At 39.4% G+C, this 25,587-nt stretch overlaps 1 protein-coding gene across 17 annotated transcripts in view; it reads left to right on the top strand.

Moving 5' to 3' along the window:
- Nucleotides 1–25,587, top strand: part of PMCA (plasma membrane calcium-transporting ATPase 3) — a 1,595,457-nt gene that overhangs the window by 798,288 nt on the left and 771,582 nt on the right. For all 17 annotated transcript variants that reach the window (XM_071662674.1, XM_071662681.1, XM_071662678.1 and 14 more), the window contains one exon: nucleotides 6,274–6,503. In XM_071662674.1, the coding sequence (XP_071518775.1) occupies nucleotides 6,274–6,503 (230 nt within the window). The remainder of the gene's footprint in view (nucleotides 1–6,273; nucleotides 6,504–25,587) is intronic.

Genomic DNA, 25,587 nt, shown 5'->3' with positions numbered 1-25,587 from the left:
GAGGCAAGTGTTTTGGCAGCAGCTGAGTGAGTGTGTTAGTAGCTTTGATGCATGAGACCGGGTTATAGTGATGGGTGATTTCAATGCAAAGGTGAGTAATGTGGCAGTTGAGGGAATAATTGGTGTACATGGGGTGTTCAATGTCGTAAATGGAAATGGTGAAGAGCTTATAGATTTATGTGCTGAAAAAGGACTGGTGATTGGGAATACCTGGTTTAAAAAGAGAGATATACATAAGTATACGTATGGAAGTAGGAGAGATGGCCAGAAAGCGTTATTGAATTATGTGTTGATATTTAGATGTGCGAAAGAGAGACTTTTGGATGTTAATGTGCTGAGAGGTGCAACTGGAGGGATGTCTGATCATTATCTTGTGGAGGCGAAGGTGAAGATTTGTAGAGGTTCTCAGAAAATAAGAGAGAATGTTGGGGTGAAGAGAGTGGTGAGAATAAGTGAGCTTGGGAAGGAGACTTGTGTGAGGAAATACCAGGAGAGACTGAGTACAAAATGGAAAAAGGTGAGAACAAAGGACATCAGGGGAGTGGGGTTAGGAATGGGATGTATTTAGGGAAGCAGTGATGGCTTGCGCAAAAGATGTTTGTGGCATGAGAAGCATGGGAGGTGGGCAGATTAGAAAGGGTTGTGAGTGGTGGGATGAAGAAGTAAGATTATTAGTGAAAGAGAAGATAGAGGCATTTGGACGATTTTTGCAGGGAAATAATGCAAATGAGTGAGAGATGTGTAAAAGAAAGAGGCAGGAGGTCATGAGAAAGGTGCAATAGGCAAAAAAGAGGGCAAAGGAGAGTTAGGGAGAGAGAGTATCATTAAATTTTAGGGAGAATAAAAAGATGTTTTGGAAGGAGGTAAATAAAGTGCGTAAGACCAGGGAACAAATGGGAGCATCAGTAAAGGGGGCTAATGGGGAGGTGATAACAAGTAGTGGTGATGTGAGAAGGAGATGGAGTGAGTATTTTGAAGGTTTGTTGAATGTGTTTGATGATAGAGTGGCAGATATAGGGTGTTTTGGTTGAGGTGGTGTGCAAAGTGAGAGGGTTAGGGAGAATGATTTGGTAAACAGAGAAGAGGTAGTAAAAGCTTTGCGGAAGATGAAATCCGGCAAGGCAGTGGGTTTGGATGGTATTGCAGTTGAGTTTATTGAAAAAGGGGGTGACTGTATTGTTGACTGGTTGGTAAGGTTATTTAATGTATGTATGACTCATGGTGCGGTGCCTGAGGACTGGCGGAATGTTTACATAGTGCCATTGTACAATGGCAAAGGGGATAAGAGTGAGTGCTCAAATTACAGAGGTATAAGTTTATTGAGTATTCCTGGGAAATTATATGGGAGGGTATTGATTTAGAGGATGAAGGCATTTACAGAGCATCAGATTGGGGAAGAGCAGTGTGGTTTCAGAAGTGGTAGAGGATGTGTGGATCAGATGTTTGATTTGAAAAATGTATGTGAGAAATACTTAGAAAAGCAAATAGATTTTTATGTAGCATTTATAGATCTGGAGAAGGCATATTATATAGTTGATAGAGATGCTATGTGGAAGGTATTAAGAATATATGGTGTGGGAGGGAAGTTGTTAGAAGCAGTGAAAATGTTTTATTGAGGATGTAAGGCATGTGTACGAGTAGGAAGAGAGAAAAGTGATTGGCTCTCAGTAAATGTTGGTGTGCGGCAGGGGTGTGTGTGATGTCTCCTTGGTTGTTTAATTTGTTTATGGATGGGGTTGTTAGGGAGGTGAATGCAAGAGTTTTGGAAAGAGGGGCAAGTATGCAGTCTGTTGTGGATGAGAGAGCTTGGGAAGTGTCATTTGTTGTTCGCTGATGATACAGCGCTGGTGGTTGATTCGTGTGAGAAACTGCAGAAGCTGATGACTGGGTTTGGTAAAGTGTGTGAAAGAGGAAAGCTGAGATTAAATGTGAATAAGAGTAAGTTTATTAGGTACAGTATGGTTGAGGGACAAGTCAATTGGGAAGTAAGTTTGAATGGAGAAAAACTGGAGGAAGTGAAGTGTTTTAGATATCTGGTAATGGATTTAGCAGCAGATGGAACCATGGAAGCGGAAGTGAATCATAGGGTGGGGGAAGGGGCGAATGTTCTGGGAGGATTGAAAAATGTGTGAAAGTCTAGAACATTATCTCGGAAAGCAAAAATGGGTATGTTTGAAGGAATAGTGGTTCCAACAATGTTATATGTTTGCGAGGCGTGGGCTATGGGTAGAGTTGTGCGGAGGAGGTTGGATGTGCTCGAAATGAGATGTTTGAGGACAATATGTGGTGTTAGGTGGTTTCATCGAGTAAGTAATGAAAGGGTAAGAGAGATGTGTGATAATAAAAAGAGTGTGGTTGAGAGAGCAGAAGAGGGTGTGTTGAAATGGTTTGGTCACATGGAGAGAATGAGTGAGGAAAGATTGACCAAGAGGATATATGTGTCGGAGGTGGAGTTAATGAGGAGAAGTGGGAGACCAAATTGGAGGTGGAAAGATGGAGTGAAAATGATTTTGAGTGATCAGGGCCTAAACATGCAGGAGGGTGAAAGGCGTGCAAGGAATAGAGTGAATTGGAACAATGTGGTATACCGGAGTCGACGTGCTGTCAATGGATTGAATCAGGGCATGTGAAGCGTCTGGGGTAAACCATGGAAAGTTTTGTGGGGCTTGGATGTGGAAAGGGAGCTGTGGTTTCGGTGCATTATACATGGTGGCCTTTGTTGTCTTTTCCTAGTGCTACCTCATGCACATGCGGGGGAGCGGGTTTTTATTTCATGTGTGGCGGGGTGGCGACGGGAATGAATAAGGGCAGACAGTATGAATTATGTACATGTGTATATATGTATATGTTTGTGTGTGTACATATATGTATACTTTGGTATGCTTAGGTATGTATATGTGCGTGTGTGGATGTGTATGTATATACATGTGTATGTGGTTTGGTTGGGCCATTGTTTCGTCTGTTTCCTTGCACTGCCTCACTGGTGCAGTAGACGGTGGCAGGGTATAATAAATAAATATAATTATATATGTGTGTGTATGAGTGTATGGGCCATTCTTTGTTTGTTCTCAGGCGCTTCCTTTTAATGTGGGAAACAGCGTTCCAGTATAATAAGAAATTGTCCTTTTTTTTATTACTCCCTTGATCATTCGTGAATATAAGCAAATGTGTTTTGACCTAGCTTTGTAGGTGCATGAGCTTCCATTCATCTCCCCATTTGCTTATAGGAAATCTTGTCATATTCATAGGAGATTTTTGGGTATGCTTGTTCACATGATTCCATATTGTAATATCCTCTGGCATCAAGATTTCCAGTAAGAGTACCAACAAAAACCTATCATGAGATTTAGCTAGAACAGCAGGGCTAGTCCAAAGCACTACTCTTTGTTTGATGTATAAGACTATTCGTCTCAGCTTTCTCCAGCATTAAATAATCATTCATTTTTGGTTCATCTGGGACTGATGAGAGAGAGTGCCTTCATATCTACAAGTACTTCGGAAGAGATTTTTTCATTATGGTAGGGTTTACACAAAGCCCTCACTGCATATCGTGCTTGATTGATAAAACTACTCTTCTCAGGTGCTACCTGCATTACATAATTATATATTCTTTTTTCATCTGGGGTTATTAACCACATTACATTCTTTTAAACAATTTTGTCTTTTTACAATGTATGTCTTTTATTTCACCAGGCAGTACTATGAGTAGTCATTTTAGCTTCCTGTTTGGTTTGTCAATTACATTTTGATTTATTTCTGTTATATTTCATGGTATTCATGAAGACTTAGTAGCTCTCTATATCCCTTATCAAGAGGCTTTCAGGTTAAACTCATTTTCTTTTTTAACCTTCAGTTTGTTGCCCTGCATAGAGTATCATATATCTTTCTCTTCTTCCTTTAAGGGTATATAGTTACAGGTCATTGAGCTGTACATGGTAGTTTATATGTTCTACCCCTTTGAAGTTGCATGGAGCTCTGAATTCTCTCAAGTTTCCTTATTTTCATATGTTTCTCATTGGTGACCATACAACACGGTAGTATTAGTATTGTTTTTAATACTTACGTTAAGTATTCTCATCAGTTGGTCTGTATATCTTGTGGTGAAAGTTTGCTGTCATATTACTCATTATTTGACAGTGTTATTTTCTCAATATATTCTTTGAAATCTAATTTCTCATCTGTGATGACACCCAAATCTTTTACATATATTCTACTTTTTATCTTTTCTCTGTTAGGCCTTTTAAATGCGCACCAATGTATTCCTCTTTGTTCCTTTGCTTATTTTCTCAAATTAGTCTTCATAAAACTTTTTCAAGTTCATTTCTGCCCATTTTTATCTGAGCCTTTTTGCATCTCCTTTTGTTCAATTTCTGATCCAATCATTTTGCATAATTTGGTTTCATCTGCAGAACTCCTTACAGTTCTTTCCTTCATTTTTTTGTTGATGGCTGACATTTTTTTGTTGATGGCTGATAATGAATGTGAGATGAATACTGCATTTCCCTATGGTGCCCCAGATAGGACATATTTCTCCTCAGTCATGGTTCTGTTTGCTACCACTTTGACCTTTCTGTCTGGTAGAAACTCTTTAATCCATCTTCTTATCTTGCCCTTAATGTTTTGTTAAATTACTCTCTCAAGCAACATTCTGTAGTTTACTCAGTCAGATGATTTTGCAAAATCAAGAACAACATTGTCCATTTTGTTTCCTGGGGTTAGACTTTCATGTATGTTGTTACTATGAGCTCGTAATCGGATTTGCATACTTTTACTGATAAATCCATGTTTGCCCTTGTTCATGTAGCTGTTCTGTTTCATTGCTTTGATATATGTCCTTTTATCACTTCTAGAGATTTTAATTATGTGTGAAGTCAAGCATATTGGGTTGAGCTGTTTATATTTTAGCTTGGATCCTCCTTTATTTGTAGGTGTTACATATGCCAGTTTGTAAATGTTTACAGTTTTGCTTTCATCCAGACTTTGCTGCAGTAATATCATGGGTTTTGCTATAGCTGTGTTTATCTTGTGGAAGAATATGATGGATGCCATCTGTTCATGGAGCTGAATTTTCCCACAGTTAATTATTCACTCTGGTAATGTCATCTTCCAATATTTCAGTATCTTGTGAGTGTATTTTCATCATTCTGGTTAAACAGTTCATTCTTCCTATTTCTCCTTACATTGGCACTGAATGTTGATTTATATTGTTCATTCAACATCTTACATATTTCCTTGGGTTCATTTTTGTATTAAATCCTACCATAATGGGTCCAGTCTCTGTTTTCTAGTTTCTAGCTTTATTAGTGTAAGAGAATAGTAACTTGATTTTTTCCATGTTCAGTCTAATTTACTCTTCATTGATTTTAGTCCTTTGCTATAGGAATACATTATATCTACATTTGCGTTATTTTCTCATCGAAGGGGGAGAGAGAGAGAGAGAGAGAGAGAGATTATGAGCTTTTGCAAGATTTTGCCAATAAGTAGGGTTAGTACATACCCCTGCAGAAAATTATAGTGTAGCGAAGAGTGAGTTATGTGAGTTACTTGTTGTCAGGCATTGTTTATGAGGAGAATTTGTATGTTTTTGGACTGAAAACCAGCCATCTGCATGTAGTTGAGGCAGAAAGTTAAGAGAGCTAATTAGGTGAAAGGAGTGACACTAGAAATCCACTGAAATGCTGGCTCACTGCACAGCCATCATTAACCCTCCTGATGCCTAGGTGGGTAGTAATGGTAATATACCTCCATGGTAGATGGCTTCTTACCACCAACTACCCACCAGAGAGAGAGAGAGAGAGAGAGAGGATATTCAAGGAGTAGGGGTAGACATATATCTCGGAATGAAAAGACAAACGCAGCATTTAGAATATTTATTCGTGACTGTGAAATTACTCGTTTGATATTTGTGTACATTTGTATCTTTACATTAATCTCCTGTCATATGTATGTACTTATGTATGTTTATGTGTATGAACATTATTTTTTTTGTGTGTGTGTATGTTTACATAGGTATATATGCATGAGCATGTGTGGTAATGAGAGCTTGTACCTGTATATTTAGCCCTTCTGTTCCTGTAATATGTAAATTACAATAGTTTTGTAATACGTAATATTTTCATTGTTAGTAAAAAAAAAATTTGTATATACTGTTTAACACAGGTGTAATCTCTTCTTTTTTTAGGTTCAGCATTAAAAGTAATTCCACTTTACATATATAACACAGTTTACTGAAATATTGTAAGGAGAAGCAGATTAACAGATTTCTCCTTACAGTTGGTTTCCACGATGAGGGTGAGGAGGAAGCTGGATGGATTGAGGGTGTGGCCATCCTTATTTCTGTGGCAGTTGTTGTTTTTGTCACAGCCTTTAATGACTACACAAAAGAAAAACAGTTTCGGGGTCTACAAAGCCGCATTGAGGGCGAGCACAAATTTGCTGTTATACGTGGAGGAGAAGTTCAGCAGATTGGAGTGGGAGACATTGTCGTCGGTGACATTTGCCAAGTAAGAATATTCTGTGTTTTTAGAGGAGAGAGGACTCTGTCCATACCCTAAATGCCATTCTCCACAGTGAAAGCAGTGGAAAGAAATTCAAATAATTTTGCCATTCATTGCACATCTGTACAATGCATGGCACTAACACCCCTTTCACACACATACCCTTCTGTTGTGTTATTCTCCATTCTTGTGTCATTTCCTGTTTTCTCACTCACCTGGCTTAGATTCATTCTCTTCGTCATTCAGTGTACACTAGCTGAACATGTCCGCAAGAACTCCTCTTTAATACCATGTCTTTTCTCTATTTTCTAATTTCATTTAGAATATTTCTTTTTAACATGTAAGCTACCAGTTGTCCCATCCAAATTTACTTTATCTGAAAAAAAAAAATCTATACAGAGGCCCCATGCCTACCAGGATTTTGCATCCACAAACTTACATGAATGTATATTGTTTTGCCAACCTCTGCAACAGGTTTTGAGTATCCACAATTTTTTGGCACGAACAACATTTTATCCTCTCATTGGGCAAATGTGAAGTTGCCATGGGCAGCTTGTGGCCCTACCTTGCAGACCAACATTTCTAGGGAGAGGCAGGAGTGCCATAACAAGGCTGTGGCATTAGGGCAAGCATTGAGATAGTCATTTGTATGGTATAGCTGGTTAAATGCTTTGTAGCAGTATGGAGGCATAGCATCAGAGTTGACAAAGTGCTCTTGTATTATTACCTTTTAGTGTTATACATCATTTCTTTATACTTTTATGGTATAAGCATGTTTTTTTTCTAATTAAAGCATGTTATTTTTAACCCTGAAATTTTCATTATAAAACTTAAAGGTATGTTTCTCTGGGGTCACAGCCTACAACCCCCAATTTTCCAAAGGCTGTGTACATGGCCAACCAATTTTGCCAAGCATAAGGTCTTCCATGAACATAAGCCCTAGGCAAAATTTATGACTTTTTTATGACATCAAAACAAATGATGTAATTTAGTTTCATTCTGAATTTTACCAAATAAGAGTTATGATTAGTCTTTGTTTCTTTTTGGTGTGCATTAAAACAAGAGCATCTCCCCGACTACCTTTTTGCTAAAAATTACTTTTAAAAGAATGGGTTTTGAAGAATTATATAGATAAATATATATATAAAATATGTATATATATATATATATATATATATATATATATATATATATATATATATATATATAAATATATATATATATATATATATATATATATATATATATATATATATATATATATATATATATATTTATTTTTTATTTTATTTATTTGCTTTGTTGCTGTCTTCCGCATTAGTGAGGTAGCACATGGAAACAGACAAAAGAATGGCCCAACCCACCTACATACACATGTATATACATACACGTCCACACATGCAAATATACATACCTATACATCTCAACGTATACATATATATATACACACACAGACATACCTATATACACATGTACATAATTCATACTGTCTGCCTTTATTCATATATATATTTATATTTATTTTATATTTTGCTTTGTCGCTGTCTCCTGCGTTAGCGAGGTAGCGCAAGGAAACAGATGAAAGAATGGGCCAACCAACCCACATACACATGTATATACATACACGTCCACACCCGCAAATATACATACCTATTCATCTCAATGTATACATATATATACCCACACAGACATATACATATATACCCATGTACATAATTCATACTGTCTGCCTTTATTAATTCCCATCGCCACCCCACCATACATGGAATAACAACACCCTCCCCCCTCATGTGTGCGGGGTAGCGCTAGGAAAAGACAACAAAGGCCCCATTCATTCACACTCAGTCTCTAGCTGTCATGTAATAATGCACTGAAACCACAGCTCCCTTTCCACATCCAAGCCCCACAGAACTTTCCATGGTTTACCCCAGATGCTTCACATGCCCTGGTTCAATCCATTAACAGCACGTCGACCCCGGTATACTACATCGTTCCAATTCATTCTATTCCTTGCACGCCTTTCACCCTCCTGCATGTTCAGGCCCCGATCCCTCAAAATCTTTTTCACTCCATCTTTTCACCTCCAATTTGGTCTCCCACTTCTCCTCGTTCTCTCCACCTCTGACACATATATCCTCTTGGTCAATCTTTCCTCACTCATTCTCTCCATGTGACCAAACCATTTCAAAACACCCTCTTCTGCTTTCTCAACCACACTCTTTTTATTACCACACATCTCTCTTACCCTTACATTACTTACTCGATCAAACCACCTCACACCACATATTGTCCTTAAACATCTCATTTCCAGCACATCCACCCTCCTGCCCACAACTCTATCCATAGCCCACGCCTCGCAACCATACAACATTGTTGGAACCACTATTCCTTCAAACATACCCATTTTTGCTTTCCGAGATACTGTTTTCGACTTCCACACGTTCTTTAAGGCTCCCAGAACTTTTGCCCCCTCCCCCACCCTATGATTCACTTCTGCTTCCATGGTTTCATTCGCTGCCAAATCCACTCCCAGATATCGAAAACACTTCACTTCCTCTAGTTTTTCTCCATTCAAACTTACCTCCCAATTTACTTGATCCTCAACCCTACTGTACCTAATAACCTTACTCTTATTCACATTTACTCTCAACTTTCTTCTTTCACACACTTTACCAAACTCAGTCACCAGCTTCTGCAGTTTCTCACATGAATCAGCCACCAGCGCTGTATCATCAGCAAACAACAACTGACTCACTTCCCAAGCTCTCTCATCCACAACAGACTGCATACTTGTCCCTCTTTCCAAAACTCTTGCATTCGCCTCCCCAACAACCCCATCCATAAACAAATTAAACTACCATGGAGACATCACACACCCCTGCCGCAAACCTACATTCACTGATAACCAGTCACTTTCCTCTCTTCCTACACGTACACATGCCTTACATCCTTGATAAAAACTTTTCACTGCTTCTAACAACATGCCTCCCACCCCATATATCCTTAATACCTTCCACAGAACATCTCTATCGACTCTATCATAAGCCTTCTTCAGATCCATAAATGCTACATACAAATCCATTTGCTTTTCTAAGTATTTCTCACATGCATTCTTCAAAGCAAACACCTGATCCACACATCCTCTACCACTCCTGAAACCACACTGCTCTTCCCCAATCTGATTATTATTATTATTATTATTATTATTATTATTTCTGTTTCCCATTTTAGAAAGTTAAAAAAATACAAGAGAGAAGAAGAGGGTGTTTTGAAATGGTTTGGGCACATGGAGAGAATGAGTGAGGAAAGATTGACCAAGAGGATATATGTGTCGGAGGTGGAGGGAACGAGGAGAAGAGGGAGACCAAATTGGAGGTGGAAAGATGGAGTGAAAAAGATTTTGTGTGATCGGGGCCTGAACATGCAGGAGGGTGGAAGGAGGGCAAGGAATAGAGTGAATTGGAGCGATGTGGTATACCAGGGTTGACGTGCTGTCAGTGGATTGAATCGGGGCATGTGAAGCGTCTGGGGTAAACCATGGAAAGCTGTGTAGGTATGTATATTTGCGTGTGTGGACGTATGTATATACATGTGTATGGGGGTGGGTTGGGCCATTTCTTTCGTCTGTTTCCTTGCGCTACCTCGCAAACACGGGAGACAGCGACAAAGCAAAAAAAAAAAAAAAAAAAAAAATTATTATTATTATTATTATTATTATTATTATTATTATTATTATTATTATTATTATTATCATTATTATTATTATTATACTTTGTCGCTGTCTCCCACATTAGGGAGGTAGCTCAAGGAAACAGATGAGAGAATGGCCCAACCCAACCACATACACATTTATAGACATTAACACCCATACACGCACATATACATACCTATACATTTCATTGTACATGTACATATACATATATATACACATGTATGTATTCATACTGCCTTCATCTATTCCCGCCGCCACCCCGCCACACATGAAATGGCACCCCCCCTCCCCGTGCATGCACGCAAGGTAGCATTAGGAAAAGTCAACAAAGGCCGCATTCGTTCACACTCATTCTCTAGCAATCATGTGTAATGCACTGAAACCACTGCTCCCTTTCCACATCCAGGCCATGCAAAACTCTCCGTGGTTTACCCCAGATGCATCACATGCCCTGGTTCAATCCACTGACAGCACGTTGACCCCGGTATACCACATCGTTCCAATTCACTCTATTCCTTGCACGCCTTTCACCCTCCTGTATGTTCAGGCCCTGATCGCTCAAAATCTTTTTCACTCCATCCTTCCACCTCCAATTTGGTCTCCCACTTCACCTCGTTCCCTCCACCACTGACACATATATTCTTTTTGTCAATCTTTCCTCACTCATTCTCTCCATGTGACCAAACCATTTCAATGCACCCTCTTCTGCTCTCTCAACCACACACTTTTTATTACCACACATCTTTCTTACCCTTTGATTACTTATTGGGTCAAACCACCTCACACCACATATTGTCCTCAAACATATCATTTTCAACACATCCACCCTCCTCCGCACAACACTATAGCCCATGCCTCAAAACCATATAACATTGTTGGAATCTCTCTTCCTTCAAACATACCCATTTTCCTCTCCGATATAACGTTTTTGCCTTCCACACAATCTTCAACGCTCCCAGAACCTTCCCCCCCTCCCCCACATGATCTAGTATATGAAAAAATCACGGGAAAATGAAACATGATAAGTTTCCGGGTGCACTTTCATGTGATGATCACATCATCAGGGGAGATAAAAGACTGAGAGAAAAGATGTAGAACAGTCAGTTGATATACAAGGAAGAACCATAGATAAGATGCCATTGATAAACAAGCATTACTGGTAATGCTTATCAGAGAAAGGAGGATTTCCAGCCACCTGGTCCTGCCCCTCATGGTTGTCTACAACGACAAGCAAGAAATATGTAGGCAGTATTCTTTCTTCCCTATCCTAAGGGCAATTGATTAGGGTGAGAGAATATCATTAAACTTTAGAGAGAATGAAAATGTTTTAGAAGGAGGTAAGTAACGTGTGTAAGACGAGATCAAATGGGAGCATCGATGAAGGGGACAAGGGGGAAATGATAATGGGTTGTGATGAAGTGGTAGTAGGAGATGGAGTGAGTACTTTTAAGGTTTGATGATAGAGTGGCAGATGTAGGGTGTTTTGGTTGGGGTGGTGTGCAAAGTTGGAGTCAGGGAGAGTGGTTTGGTGAAGAGAGAAGAGGTGGTGAAAACCTTGCTGAAGATGAAATCTAGCAAGTCAGCAGAGTTTGGATGGTATTTCAGTTGAATTTATTAAGGGGGTGTTGTTGATTAGTTGGTAAGGATATTTAGTGTATGTATGGATAATGTTGAAGTGCGTGAGAATTGGTGGAATGCATGTATAATGCCATTGTACAAAGGCAAAAGGGATAAAGGTGAGTGTTCACACTACAGAGGCATAAGTTTGTTGAGTAGTCCTGGAGTGAAGGCATGTACAGAGCATCAGATTGGGGAGGAGCAGTGTGGTTTCAGAATTGTTAGAGGATGTGTGGATCAGGTGCTTGCCTTGAAGAATGCATGTGCAAAATACTTGGAAACAGAGTGATTTGTATGTAGCATTTATAGACACTGGAGAAGGCATATGATAGGGATGATAGAGAACATCTTAAGTCTTGAAAAGATGATGAAGCAGTGCAAGAGGCTGAGTGAAAACAAGTTCTAGGCAGTACTTATGAAAAATTCTACAGTTGGCATGACAACTATTTATAACATCACCATGCAACAGAAGATTGTATGCATTAAGTAGTGCTTATTTACATGTACAGTAAACTCCTGATTTAATGGACTAATAGAGGGGAAGGAGTGTCCGTTAATGTCGAAAGTCTGTTAAGTCAAATATAATTTATTTATGTGCCACATTTAAGTCCACATGCTTTCTTTTAACTCCTCTATTGCTATAGGGTTTAGCATGTGGAGGCAAGCACCCAGCAGCGTGGGAATGCTCACTGGGCAGTTGGCAGGGGTTGGACTGAGATAGAGGTGATGACACCCCTCTCTTGTGAATGGATACTTCTTTATAATAAAGTGAGGATGGAATACCTGCTTTCATTGCACCTCTTAAATAGTGCAATGTGTAGGATTTGAACCTACACAGGAAGATCCCAAGTTATCGCGAGGCTGTTTACCTTCTTTTGGAAATGGGGCACACCCAGGGAAATCGCATTGGATGTGGGAACCATTCTAGACAGCAAGGAGATGGAAGCTCTCTACAAAGAATATAAAATCATGAGTTACATCTCCCCAGCACACTTCCTCCAGTCCAATGGTTGTGCTGAAGCAGCGGGAAAGGCAGCCAAATGGGTGTTAAGGGGCAGCATGGATGTTGGAGGTAGTCTGCCTAACAGCAAAGTAACTCAGGTTATGCTCCAATATCTCAACAGCCCCCCTGAGAGAGGGGCATAAGTCACCCACACAGCTGGCTGTAGGAAGACAGTTGTGAAATGGTGTCCTGGCACCCCGGCAACATTATCTGATAAATTGGCGGTATAGAGTTGCTCTGCAAAACGGGGAACAGACCATAGCAGAGAGCCAGGCTTTCGTGCAGGGTGGCCTAGTAGGTGACGCCACCCAACTACCCCAGCTGTCCCTGTTCTGTGTGCAGAACATTGCTTCAAAGGTGTTCAGGTCAAAAATGGCAGTGGAGGTGAAGCCGCATAGACAATACTCAGTGAAGCTGGGTGGCAGTGGCTGCCCAATTTTGTGAAACCGACATCGTGTACGCCCCCGGGTTTCATCAATCTCCACGACTCCCATGGGTCAAGAGGAATACTCACCAGCAGTGGCTTCACCCCCAGTTGTGGCATCTCCCAGCCTCACACGGCGGTGGCCTCACCATGTGAGATGCCACCCTGCACACTTGCAAGATTATGTTTATGGTGGCTTCTGTGGAGAGTGAACACATTGATTTGTCATTTTTGTTCTTGCATGTAATGGAAGTGTATTGTTGCTGAGCAGTGATTTGTGTGTATATTTGCCTTATGCCTTGTCAGATTTTAATTTTATTCTCTTTTTTGTTTTTTTCTTGTTTTAAGTTTTGTTTTTGTTGTATCAAGCTGTCCCATTTGTTTACCAAAATTTTCCAAGAGATGTAGGGTTTAGTGTGTGGTGCGATATTTGGGCAGTGCACAGCTAGCAGCGTGGGAATGCTTACTGGGCAGTTGAAGACAGGAGTCAGACTGAGATAGAGGTGATGACTCTCGTCTCCAGTGAAAGGATACTTCTTTATAATAAGGTGAGGATGGACTACCCACTTTCATTGCACCCCATACAATCACTAGATGCCATTTTGAATTGTAAGGATTGTAAAATTATTTGATATAGTCACAATTCTAAAATAACAGAAACACTCTATATACAGCCTTACCACTTATTAGCTTGAGGCAGACTGAGACTGAAACAAAGTGAGCCTACCCCATGCTACCAGAAACAAGTGCAATATGAAATGTGCTTGTTGCAGTGTTTTGAGATTTTTATTTTTATTTTTCTAGATTATTATTAATTAATGTACTGGATTATTTGTCCATTAACTCTGAAATCTGTTATATTGATCTGGTAAATCAAGGGTTTACTGTATTGATATTTCATCTCTAAAATATTTACAAAATATATTCTGACCATGACGGATTCAAAGGCCACCCAGGGTCAAGTGCATACATTCGGATCCTAGTGTTGGCAGTCGGTCCACAGTCATCCCAACTGTCATCTACCCCTAGGGATTGATTGATAGAATTGGTACATGGCTTTGGCTAGGGTGTATGTACATAGCGTTAATGGGATGGTCTCGATTAGGGCTTAGTTGCTTGTGCTGTCACATCTAAAAAAAATAAGAGTAGGTAAAATGTTTTAAAGTATCTACATGTGTGCATGTGTGGATGTGGTAAAAAGTGTACCAAAACTTGTATGAGGATTGGCATGTGGAGTAAGTATGGGTCCTGAATGGAGTGCTTCATGTTTCTCACCAGCAGGCGAGTCTCACTCTTAACACTGTTGCATGTGGATTTGTGCTACTTGCACGGTTTGGGTAAACCTGCTAATGTGATTTACCTACAGCCTACTTGTTTGTGTTAGCAGATATGGCATCCAAACATCCAGCAGCATCTTCTCCTACCCCAAAACCAGCTGTTAAATGGAATGGAACCTCTCTAACGTTTTAAACAAAGCTAGAAATCTCACAACACATTGATGCTGATGAGGGAATGTCAGCACTTAGCCATGCTTACAACTTGGGTGAATCTCCAGTCTGCAACATGAAGAATGCAGAGAAAATTCAAAGTACTTTATTCCATTCTACTTCGCAGTCTGCTAAGGTAACCACAATGGTTCGAAATCCACTTATGCTCTCATGTACATGGAACCTGAGATAAGAAGAAAAGCAGCCTTAGTAACCTTCAGCTCAGTTTTAAAGCTCTGAAGTTTTAGTTGAGCCAGAGCCATTTCAAACAAGTAAAGGATGGCTAGATAAGTTTATTTGACATCAGAATCTTCATAGCATGAAGATAATAGAAGAATCTGCCAGTGCTATACACGATTTCTCTTTTTGTGAAGTTTTCACAGAACGTAACCCCTGCATAAAACAAGGGCTGAGTGATTTTTTAATTATTTGATATATTTAGGAAAAAACTCAGATAATTGGAATTTTTGTCATCCTCATCTGCCAATTTTACTGTGTAATTGTTTTTCCATTAGAAAATTCCATTCATCATTGGGAATAATTGGAATTGAAAATCCAAATAAAGTAAAACTTTTTTATCTATAATTTGAGACAGTGAAATATTTACACATATGTTTTTTTAGTTCAGGTGGCAATTTTTCTGCATCAAAAAATATTTGAAAATTAAAGATGATACATTGTAACTTCGCTAATGTGGGAATTGGCGCATGTGTATGAAAAGTATCATTTCGTATCACATGCGCTCTGTGGCGCAGTGGTTAGTGTACTCACCTTCTGGTGTTTTGTGGCACTGGTGATTGATTACCATGTCCCATGTTCTCTCTGTATGGTGTTGTGTGCTGTTCTTAGACATTTTTGTAACTGGTGCACCCTTGATTGCTATTGTGGACAGTGATCACTTTCAAGCATCATCAGCAATTGCCTGACTGCTCTTCAAAGGCACCTACATCTCTCAGAAAGTGCAAGAGGAATATCTTGAGCCATGAAAAGAAGATGGAGTTGTGTAAGAGACTAATTAAAGGCAAGTCCAAGGTGGCACATATGAAGGACTTCATCATGGGCATGACAGCTGTAAATGACACCACCAAGCAGCAGAAGATCCAGGCCTTTAGTTGTGCTTAATTTGGTTACATTTATAAGTATTTCCTGTATGTAAAATGTTACAAGGTTAAATATTTTAACACTTGTGCATTAGAAAGTGCACCAAAACATCCGAGGGTCGGCAGGTGGAGTGAGCTTGGGTCCTGAGTGGAGCACACCACATTCCTGCCATCAAGTCGGTATCGTAGTTACCGTAATTGTGTGGAAATCTGTGCCACTTATGTGATTTAGGTATACTTGCTAATGTTATTTTCCTACACCCTCTGTGTTTGTGTTTGTAGATATGGCATCAAAATTTCCAGCAACATCTTGTACCCCAGAATCAGCATTTAGGTGGAGGAAAACCTCTTTGGCCTTAGAAACATAATTTTATGATGCTGGTGAGGAAGTGTCAGCATGGTAGAAAATGTACCAAAACTTCTTTGAGGGTTTGCAGTTGGAATAAGCATGGTTCCTCGGTAAAGCATGCCACATTTCTGCCTGCGGGGCAGTCTCACTGTTACCACTGTTGTGTGTGGATGTGTGCTACTTTTGGAATTTGGGTATGTCTGCTAATGTTATTTTCCTGCGACCCACTGTGTTTGTTAATATGGCATCCAGACATCCAACAACATTTTATCCTATCTTAGAACCAACAGCATCCTATCTCAGAACCAACAGTGTTCTATCTCAGAACCAACAGTTAAATGGAAGAGAGCCTCTTACTTTAGAAATGAAGGTGGAAATCTTATGACACACCAATGCTGGTGTTGGAGCATCAGTGCTAGGGCATGTTTACAGCATGGATGAATCTGCTGTCTGCAACATAAAGAAGAATGCAGACAAAATTTGAAGCGCTGTGGTCCATTACTACACAGTCTGCCAAGGTAACCACAAGGGTTAGAAATCCACTAATGGAGATGGCAAAATCTATCTGTACACCTGATACCTGTTCCTTCTGGAACTCTGTCAAGGGGGTGGCCAAAGCAATTGAATTTCCATAACTAGTGAACTCCAGTGCCACTTCTTAGCCTTTATACCTCACCCTTAACTGGTCATTGGCAAAGGGCATCTTTAGTGCAATGTTTGCAGAGGCTTCAGATTCATTAAATGGATTTCTTTTTGTGGTACATTCCTGACGTACTAATTTTATGAAAATCAGGTTGAAATACATTAGGGACGTTATATCACATACTGTTGCACAAATTCATTAAGTGGCATTTCTTTTAATCTTTGTGTTAAATTTCTGATGTATGAATTTGATGAAAATCTGGTTAAAATACATTTGGGACATTGTATCTCATACTGTTGTTGCACACATCCTATTTTTCTTGTGCTCTTATTATATGTAGAGCATGAGACGAGGAGGAAAAACAGCCTTAGTAAACTTCAGTTTGGGTCTAAATCTCTGAAGATTAGGGAGGGTGTATGTAAAGAAGACAGTGTAGCTGGGCTAGAGCTGTGTCAAGCAATTAAAGGATTTCCAGGTAAGTTTATTTGATATCTGAGACTGCATTACGTTAAGGTAAAAGGAGAATCCACCTGTGCCGTATGCAATTTCTGTTTGTGCAGGCTTTGCAGAACCTAACCCCCCACATAAAGCACAAGGCTGGCAACTTCTGAATTATTTTTATTTTATAATACTTAATTGCTGTTTCCCATGTCAGCATGGTAGCACCAGGAAACAGATGAAGAATGGCCCATCCACTCATAAACACATATATATACATAAATGCACATATATACATATCAACATACATACACACACACATACATATATACACATGTACATATGCATGCTTGCCTTCATCCATTCCTGTCACTACCCCACCCCACAGGAAACAGCATCTCCACAACCTGCTTCAGCGATTTAGCGTAGCACCAGGAAAACAGGCAAAAAAGAAGTCCACATTTGTTCACATTCAGTCTCTAGCTGTCATATAATGCACCGAAACCACAGCTCCCTATCTACATCCAGGCCCCCACAGACCTTTCCATGGTGTACCCCAGATGCTACACTTGCCCTGGTTCAGTCCATTGATAGCACGTTGACCCTGGTATACCACATCGTGCCAATTCACTCTATTCCTTGCACGCCTCTCACTCTCTTGTATGTTCTTGCCCCAATCACTCAAAATCTTTTTCACTCCATCCTTCCATCTCCAATTTGGTCTCCCACTTCTTGTTCCTTCCACCTCTGACACATATATCCTCTTTGTCAATCTTTCCTCACTCATTCTCTACATATGTCCAAACCATTTCAACACACCCTCTTCTGCTTTCTCAACCACACTCTTTTTATTTCCATGCATTTCTCTTACCCTTTCATTGCTTACTTGATCAAACCACTCACGCCACATATTTTCCTCAAATGTCTCATTTCCAACACATCCACTCTCCTCCGCTCAACCCTATCTATAGCCCATGCCTCGCAACCATATAACATTGTTGGAACCACTGTTCCTTCAAACATACCCATTTTAGCTCTCCAAAATAACTGTATCCTTCCACACATTCTTCATTGCTCCCAAAACCTTCACCCCTCCTCCACCCTGTGACTCACTTCCGCTTCCACGGTTCCATCCGCTGCTAAGTCCACTCCAAGATATCTAAAACACTTCACTTCCTCCAGTTTTTCTCCATTCAAACTTACATCCCAGGTAACTTGTCCCTCAACCCTACTGAACCTAATAACCTTGCTCTTATTCACATCTACTCTCAACTTTCTCCTTTCACACACTTCTCTGAATTCAGTCACCAACTTCTGCAGTTTCTCACCCGAATCAGCCACTAGAGCTGTATCATCGGCGAACAACAACTGACTCACTTCCCAGGCCCTCCCATCCCCAACAGACTGCATACTCGACCCTCTTTCCAAAACTCTTGCATTTACCTCCTTAACCTCCCCATCCATAAACAAATTAAACTACTGTGGGGACACCACATACCCCTTACGCAAACCAACATTCACTGGGAACCAATCACTCTCATCTCTTCCTGCTCATACTGATGCCTTACATCCGTGGTAAAAACTTTTCTGAATTAATATATTAAAAAGAATGTGAATAACCAGTATTTTTAACTGAAATTGCCTATTTTCCCTAGCAATTCAGATAACAGAAGTTTTTCTGTAACTAAGTAGTTACAAATCATACTTGTTGACATTCACTGAGAAAACAGAATTCATAATTATCCATATGCATTATTTAAGGGATGATAGAATGTAAAGTGCTTTTTCTTCTTTGCTGTAGATGGTGTTGAGAAACCAGTTGAAATATAACTTCATCCCCTCATAAAAGTGTTTGATCACTGATAGTAATGTACATTAGTTGGATTTAGTGTTCTCTAATGTTTCTAATCCCTTATTTATATTTTCCAAATTTACTAAGTGAGGAGTTAAGAATAGCATTAAAGAGTAAAATGTGTGATTGATTTAGGAATGGAATGAAAAAAAGGAGAGATCCTTAAGTCCGGGGTTGTTTGTTAAACAGGTACTTTCAAGTTATTTGTATGAGAGGGTGTGTGGAAAGGCATTTACCATAGGATTCGTTGGATGCATAGGTATTACCTTAGTTTGAAAAAGACTGGTGTAAAGGTTCACTGCACTGATTACTAGTATAGGGGTATGAGCATACATGGTGAAATGATAAAAGTTGTGTGGTTGAATTTTTTTCGATAACTTGTTGAGAAAAACATAGCAAGATAAGAGAAGGGTTATTAACACATCAGTGTATTGATAAGGCTTTCAGTAAAGTGGATAGGAAGGCATAATAGAGTGATAGATATTGTGTAATGTAAGGGTAAAGATACTATTTTAATTAAAATGTTTGTTGAGAGTAGATTGTGTTTATGATACAGAATTGGACTTACTAATGTAAGGTTAATTTCATGTTATACTTTGTGCATTTATTTTGATTCCTGTGGTCACACAGGCACAAAGAATGTCTTGTTATTGGGAAAGATAGAGTTGTAGAACTAAAGATTACCAAAGGAAAGAGTTTAGTTTTGTTGATATATGCAATGATACATGCAGCTGTTATCACTGTTAGAGAATTCAGTAACAGTTAAAGTAATTAATTTTGCTGGGATGAAAGAAATGTAAGGAAAAGTAACTTTTCTGTAAAAGAGGAGCCGTTGTAAAATGTACTCTTGTTGGTTTGAGTGAAATTGGGAAGAGTTCTAAATGTTTCAGTATCTGGGTATTAAACATAAATAGAATGTTTGATTGGAGGTAAGGTACATGAGAGAGAGAGTTTTGAGAGACATGACCATTGCTACTAGTATTACAATTCATAAAGGTGAACTTGTTTTGAAGTAGGTCTATAAAGTGCGTATGGAAGCATGAAAAAGTGGTTGTGTGCCTGATTCCACAAAGATGATTTTTCTACAGCATTAAGGAAGGGGGAATAATTGTCAATTTAAGATTACAGAGGAATGAGTGTTGTAGGCATAGGTGGCGGGATGGTATTGTAGGATAGTGATTGATTGTGGTAAAATTGTTAGTGGACTTATTATTGGTGAAGGACAAATTAGAAGGGAAGAGGATATGGAAATGAGATTTTTTGCTTTTTAAAGTAGTTCAGAAAGTTATATAGAAAAGGTGTATGCAGCATGTACTGGTATAGGAATGGTATATGATAAGTGTTGACTGTCATGATATCTTCTTTCCTCAAATGTGTAAGCTGTGAAATTCTTCTTTTAACTTTTTTACCTTTATGTGTCAGGTCTATAATCATATGCCTGTGAAGTCCTAATTCATTTACTTGTTTTCTTTTCACTTGAAATGGCTTGGTTAGGGTGTGTTTTACCCATACCATCTCAGATAGTGTGAAAATTGAAATAACAAAGCTCTGTGAGAAGTACTGACTCTTAAGTGATGTACAAAGAAAACATCTGAGAGCTAGTAAAAGCTTTTCTGATTTGTGTATTTGTGATAGTAAGTGGAGATATGAGCAAGTGGTTTGAAATAGATCTGAAAGTCTGCCTAAATTGTTTTATCATAATGGTTGTTTATATCTTTATGGATGGGGCATCACATTAGATAGGGGCAAGGTATGGTGGTATAATAGTTGATTGTGGAGAGACAGAATGGATGTTGCTTCATTTGTTGTGTTACCTGAATTAAAGGAAGAGCTGGATAGAATAACTGGAAACTTTTATGTGTATAGGATGATGCAGAAAGTCAATGCAAGCAGAATTATGAAGCTAGTTTTAGAAAGGGATCAATTTCCATTACAAAGGACTGGAAGTAGTGAGTTTAGATATTTAGATAGAATCCTGGAAGGATGTTAGTATGGAAACTGTATTTGTAATTAGAGTTGTGCAAGGGGAGTATGCTGAAAACTCTGGTGAACAGTAAAGTGAATATGCATAGAGTGAGCTTAAATCTTCCATGTGACTTGTCCAAACTTTGATGTGTGGATGTGAAACCCAAATTTGTGTATTCCAGGTAAGGTAAAAAATAAGAAAAGTGGAGATAGGTAATTTTGCATTGTATAGTTGGAATTATGTGGGTGTAATGAAAAATGAAGATTTGGAAGGAAATGTAGGATGAAGGAATCATTAGAAAGATGCATGGATGAAAATCTTTTAGAATGGTATGGCCGTGTGGAACATATAGCAAATGATAAGATGATAAAAAAGAAACAGTCTAGTAGTACGGTCTAAGGAGGAGATCAATCACAGAAGAGATGAATAGATGCAGCTAGAGCATTGATAAGGGAAGTTTTATATGATGATGCTAGAAGAGTGAATGGATGCAGCAATAGAAATGTCATCTGTAGAGTTCATGTTAGTAATGACATTAGTCAAACTAGATGAATTATCTAAGAGTTTAAATTAAAAAATGTTTTTTTTTGTGTATGTGTGTATGTGTGTGTATGTGTGTGTATGTGTGTGTGTGTGTGTGTGTGTGTGTGTGGAAATCCATGTTTCACATTTAACACATGGGGCAAGGATAAGGGATATGTATGAATGGTTTCAGACACAGTACCTGATCTACTAAATGGAATTAGGAATAGAGGTAATGGTGATATGCTGATAAGTAGAACGTTGGAAGATTTATAAGGGATATGAATTAGTAAAAGGTGCTTATTCATATAAAGATAAGTATGTATGTATATGTATATATGTGTATATAGGCAATGTGTGGAAATAAAAAGTGTGTGTTTGAGAGAGCAGAAGAGGGTGTTTTGAAATGGTTTGGTCACATGGAGAGAATGAGTGAGGAAAGATTGACCAAGAGGATATATGTGTCAGAGATGGAGGGAACGAGGAGAAGTGGGAGACCAAATTGGAGGTGGAAAGATGGAGTGAAAAAGATTCTGAGTGATCGGGGCCTGAACATGTAGGAGGGTGAAAGGCGTGCAAGGAAGAGAGTGAATTGGAACGATGTGGTATACCGGGGTCGACGTGCTGTCTGGATTGAACCAGGGCATGTGAAGCATCTGGGGTAAACCATGGAAAGTTCTGTGGGGCCTGGATGTGGAAAGGGAGCTGTGGTTTCGGTGCATTATTACATGATAGCTAGAGACTGAGTGTGAGCGAATGTGGCCTTTGTTGTCTTTTCCCAGTGCTACCTCACGCACATTTGGGGGGAAGGGGTTGTTATTTCATGTGTGGCGGGGTGGCAATGGGAATGAATAAAGGCAGACAGTATGAATTATGTACATGTGTATATACGTATATGTCTGTGTGTGTATATATATGTATATGTCGAGATGTATAGGTATGTATATTTGCGTGTGTGGACGTGTATGTATATACATGTGTATGTGGTTTGTTTGGGCCATTCTTTTGTCTGTTTCCTTGCGCTACCTCGCTAACGCGGGAGACAGCGACAAAGCAAAATAAGATAATATATATATATATATATATATATATATATATATATATATATATATATATATATATATATATATATATATATGTATATATATATTATCCCTGGGGATAGGGGAGAAAGAATACTTCCCACGTATTCCCTGCGTGTCGTAGAAGGCGACTAAAAGGGGAGGGAGCGGGTGGCTGGAAATCCTCCCCTTTCTTGTTTTTTTTTGTAATTTTCCAAAAGAAGGAACAGAGAAGGGGGTCAGGTGAGGATATTCCCTCTAAGGCCCAGTTCTCTGTTCTTAACGCTACCTCGCTAACGCGGGAAATGGCAAATAGTATAAAAAAAAAAAAAGATATATATATATATATATATATATATATATATATATATATATATATATATATATATATATATATATATATATATTTTCTTTCTTTCAAACTATTTGCCATTTCCCGCATTAGCGAGGTAGTGTTACGAACAGAGGACTGGGCCTTTGAGGGAATACCCTCACCTGGCCCAATTCTCTGTTCCTTCTTTTGGAAAATTAAAAAAAAAACGAGAGGGGAGGATTTCCAGCCCCCCGCTCCCTCCCCTTTTAGTCGCCTTCTATGACATGCAGGGAATACGTGGGAAGTATTCTTTCTCCCCTATCCCCAGGGAATATATATATATATATATATATATATATATATATATATATATATATATATATATATATATATATATATATATATATATATATATATATATATGGATCTGGAGAAGGCATATGATAGAGTTGATAGAGATGCTCTGTGGAAGGTTTTAAGAATATATGGTGTGGGAGGAAAGTTGTTAGAAGCAGTGAAAAGTTTTTATCGAGGATGTAAGGCATGTGTACGTGTAGGAAGAGAGGAAAGTGATTGGTTCTCAGTGAATGTAGGTTTGCGGCAGGGGTGTGTGATGTCTCCATGGTTGTTTAATTTGTTTATGGATGGGGTTGTTAGGGAGGTAAATGCAAGAGTTTTGGAAAGAGGGGCAAGTATGAAGTCTGTTGGGGATGAGAGAGCTTGAGAAGTGAGTCAGTTGTTGTTCGCTGATGACACAGCGCTGGTGGCTGATTCATGTGAGAAACTGCAGAAGCTGGTGACTGAGTTTGGTAAAGTGTGTGAAAGAAGAAAGTTAAGAGTAAATGTGAATAAGAGAAAGGTTATTAGGTACAGTAGGGTTGAGGATCATGTCAATTGGGAGGTAAGTTTGAATGGAGAAAAACTGGAGGAAGTAAAGTGTTTTAGATATCTGGGGGTGGATCTGGCAGCGGATGGAACCATGGAAGCGGAAGTGGATCATAGGGTGGGGGAGGGGGCGAAAATCCTGGGAGCCTTGAAAAATGTGTGGAAGTCGAGAACATTATCTCGGAAAGCAAAAATGGGTATGTTTGAAGGAATAGGGGTTCCAACAATGTTGTATGGTTGCGAGGCGTGGGCTATGGATAGAGTTGTGTGCAGGAGGGTGGATGTGCTGGAAATGAGATGTTTGAGGACAATGTGTGGTGTCAGGTGGTTTGATCGAGTAAGTAATAATAGGGTAAGAGAGATGTGTGGAAATAAAAAAAGCGTGGTTGAGAGAGCAGAAGAGGGTGTTTTGAAATGGTTTGGGCACATGGAGAGAATGAGTGAGGAAAGATTGACCAAGAGGATATATGTGTCAGAGGTGGAGGGGACGAGGAGAAGTGGGAGACCAAATTGGAGGTGGAAAGATGGAGTGAAAAAGATTTTGTGTGATCGGGGCCTGAACATGCAGGAGGGTGAAAGGAGGGCAAGGAATAGAGTGAATTGGATCGATGTGGTATACCGGGGTTGACGTGCTGTCAGTGGATTGAATCAGGACATGTGAAGCGTCTGGGGTAAACCATGGAAAGCTGTGTAGGTATGTATATTTGCGTGTGTGGACGTATGTATATACATGTGTATGGGGGGGGGTTGGGCCATTTCTTTCGTCTGTTTCCTTGCGCTACCTCTCAAACGCGGGAGACAGCGACAAAGTATAAAAAAAAAAAAATATATATATATATATATATATATATATATATTATTTATTTATTTTGCTTTGTCGCTGTCTCCCGCGTTTGCGAGGTAGCGCAAGGAAACAGACAAAAGAAATAGCACAACCCACCCCCATACACATGTATATACATACACGTCCACACATGCAAATATGCATATCTATACATCTCAATGTACACATATATATACACACACAGATACATACATATATACCCATGCACACAATTCACACTGTCTGCCTTTATTCATTCCCATCGCCACCTCGCCACACTTGAAATAACAACCCCCTCCCCCTCATGTGTGCGAGGTAGCACTAGGAAAAGACAACAAAGGCCCCATTCGTTCACACTCAGTCTTTAGCTGTCATGTAATAATGCACCGAAACCACAGCTCCCTTTCCACATCCAGGCCCCACAGAACTTTCCATGGTTTACCCCAGACGCTTCACATGCCCTTGTTCAATCCATTGATAGCACATCGACCCCGGTATACCACATCGTTCCAATTCACTCTATTCCTTGCACGCCTTTCACCCTCCTGCATGTTCAGGCCCCGATCACTCAGAATCTTTTTCATTCCATCTTTCCACCTCCAATTTGGTCTCCCTCTTCTCCTCATTCCCTCCACCTCTGACACATATATCCTATTGGTCAATCTTTCCTCACTCATTCTCTCCATGTGACCAAACCATTTCAAAACACTCTCTTCTGCTCTCTCAACCACAGTCTTTTTATTACCACACATCTCTCTTACCCTATTATTACTTACTCGATCAAACCACCTCATACCACATATTGTCCTCAAACATCTTATTTTCAGCACGTCCACCCGCCTCCGCACAACTCTATCCATAGCCCACGCCTCGCAACCATATAACATTGTTGGAA

Source organism: Panulirus ornatus, chromosome 6 (assembly GCF_036320965.1).
Source record: "Panulirus ornatus isolate Po-2019 chromosome 6, ASM3632096v1, whole genome shotgun sequence".
Taxonomy (NCBI): Eukaryota; Metazoa; Arthropoda; class Malacostraca; order Decapoda; family Palinuridae; genus Panulirus; species Panulirus ornatus.
The sequence above is the reverse complement of the archived record's forward strand: the minus strand, read 5'-3'. Positions and strand labels throughout refer to the sequence as shown.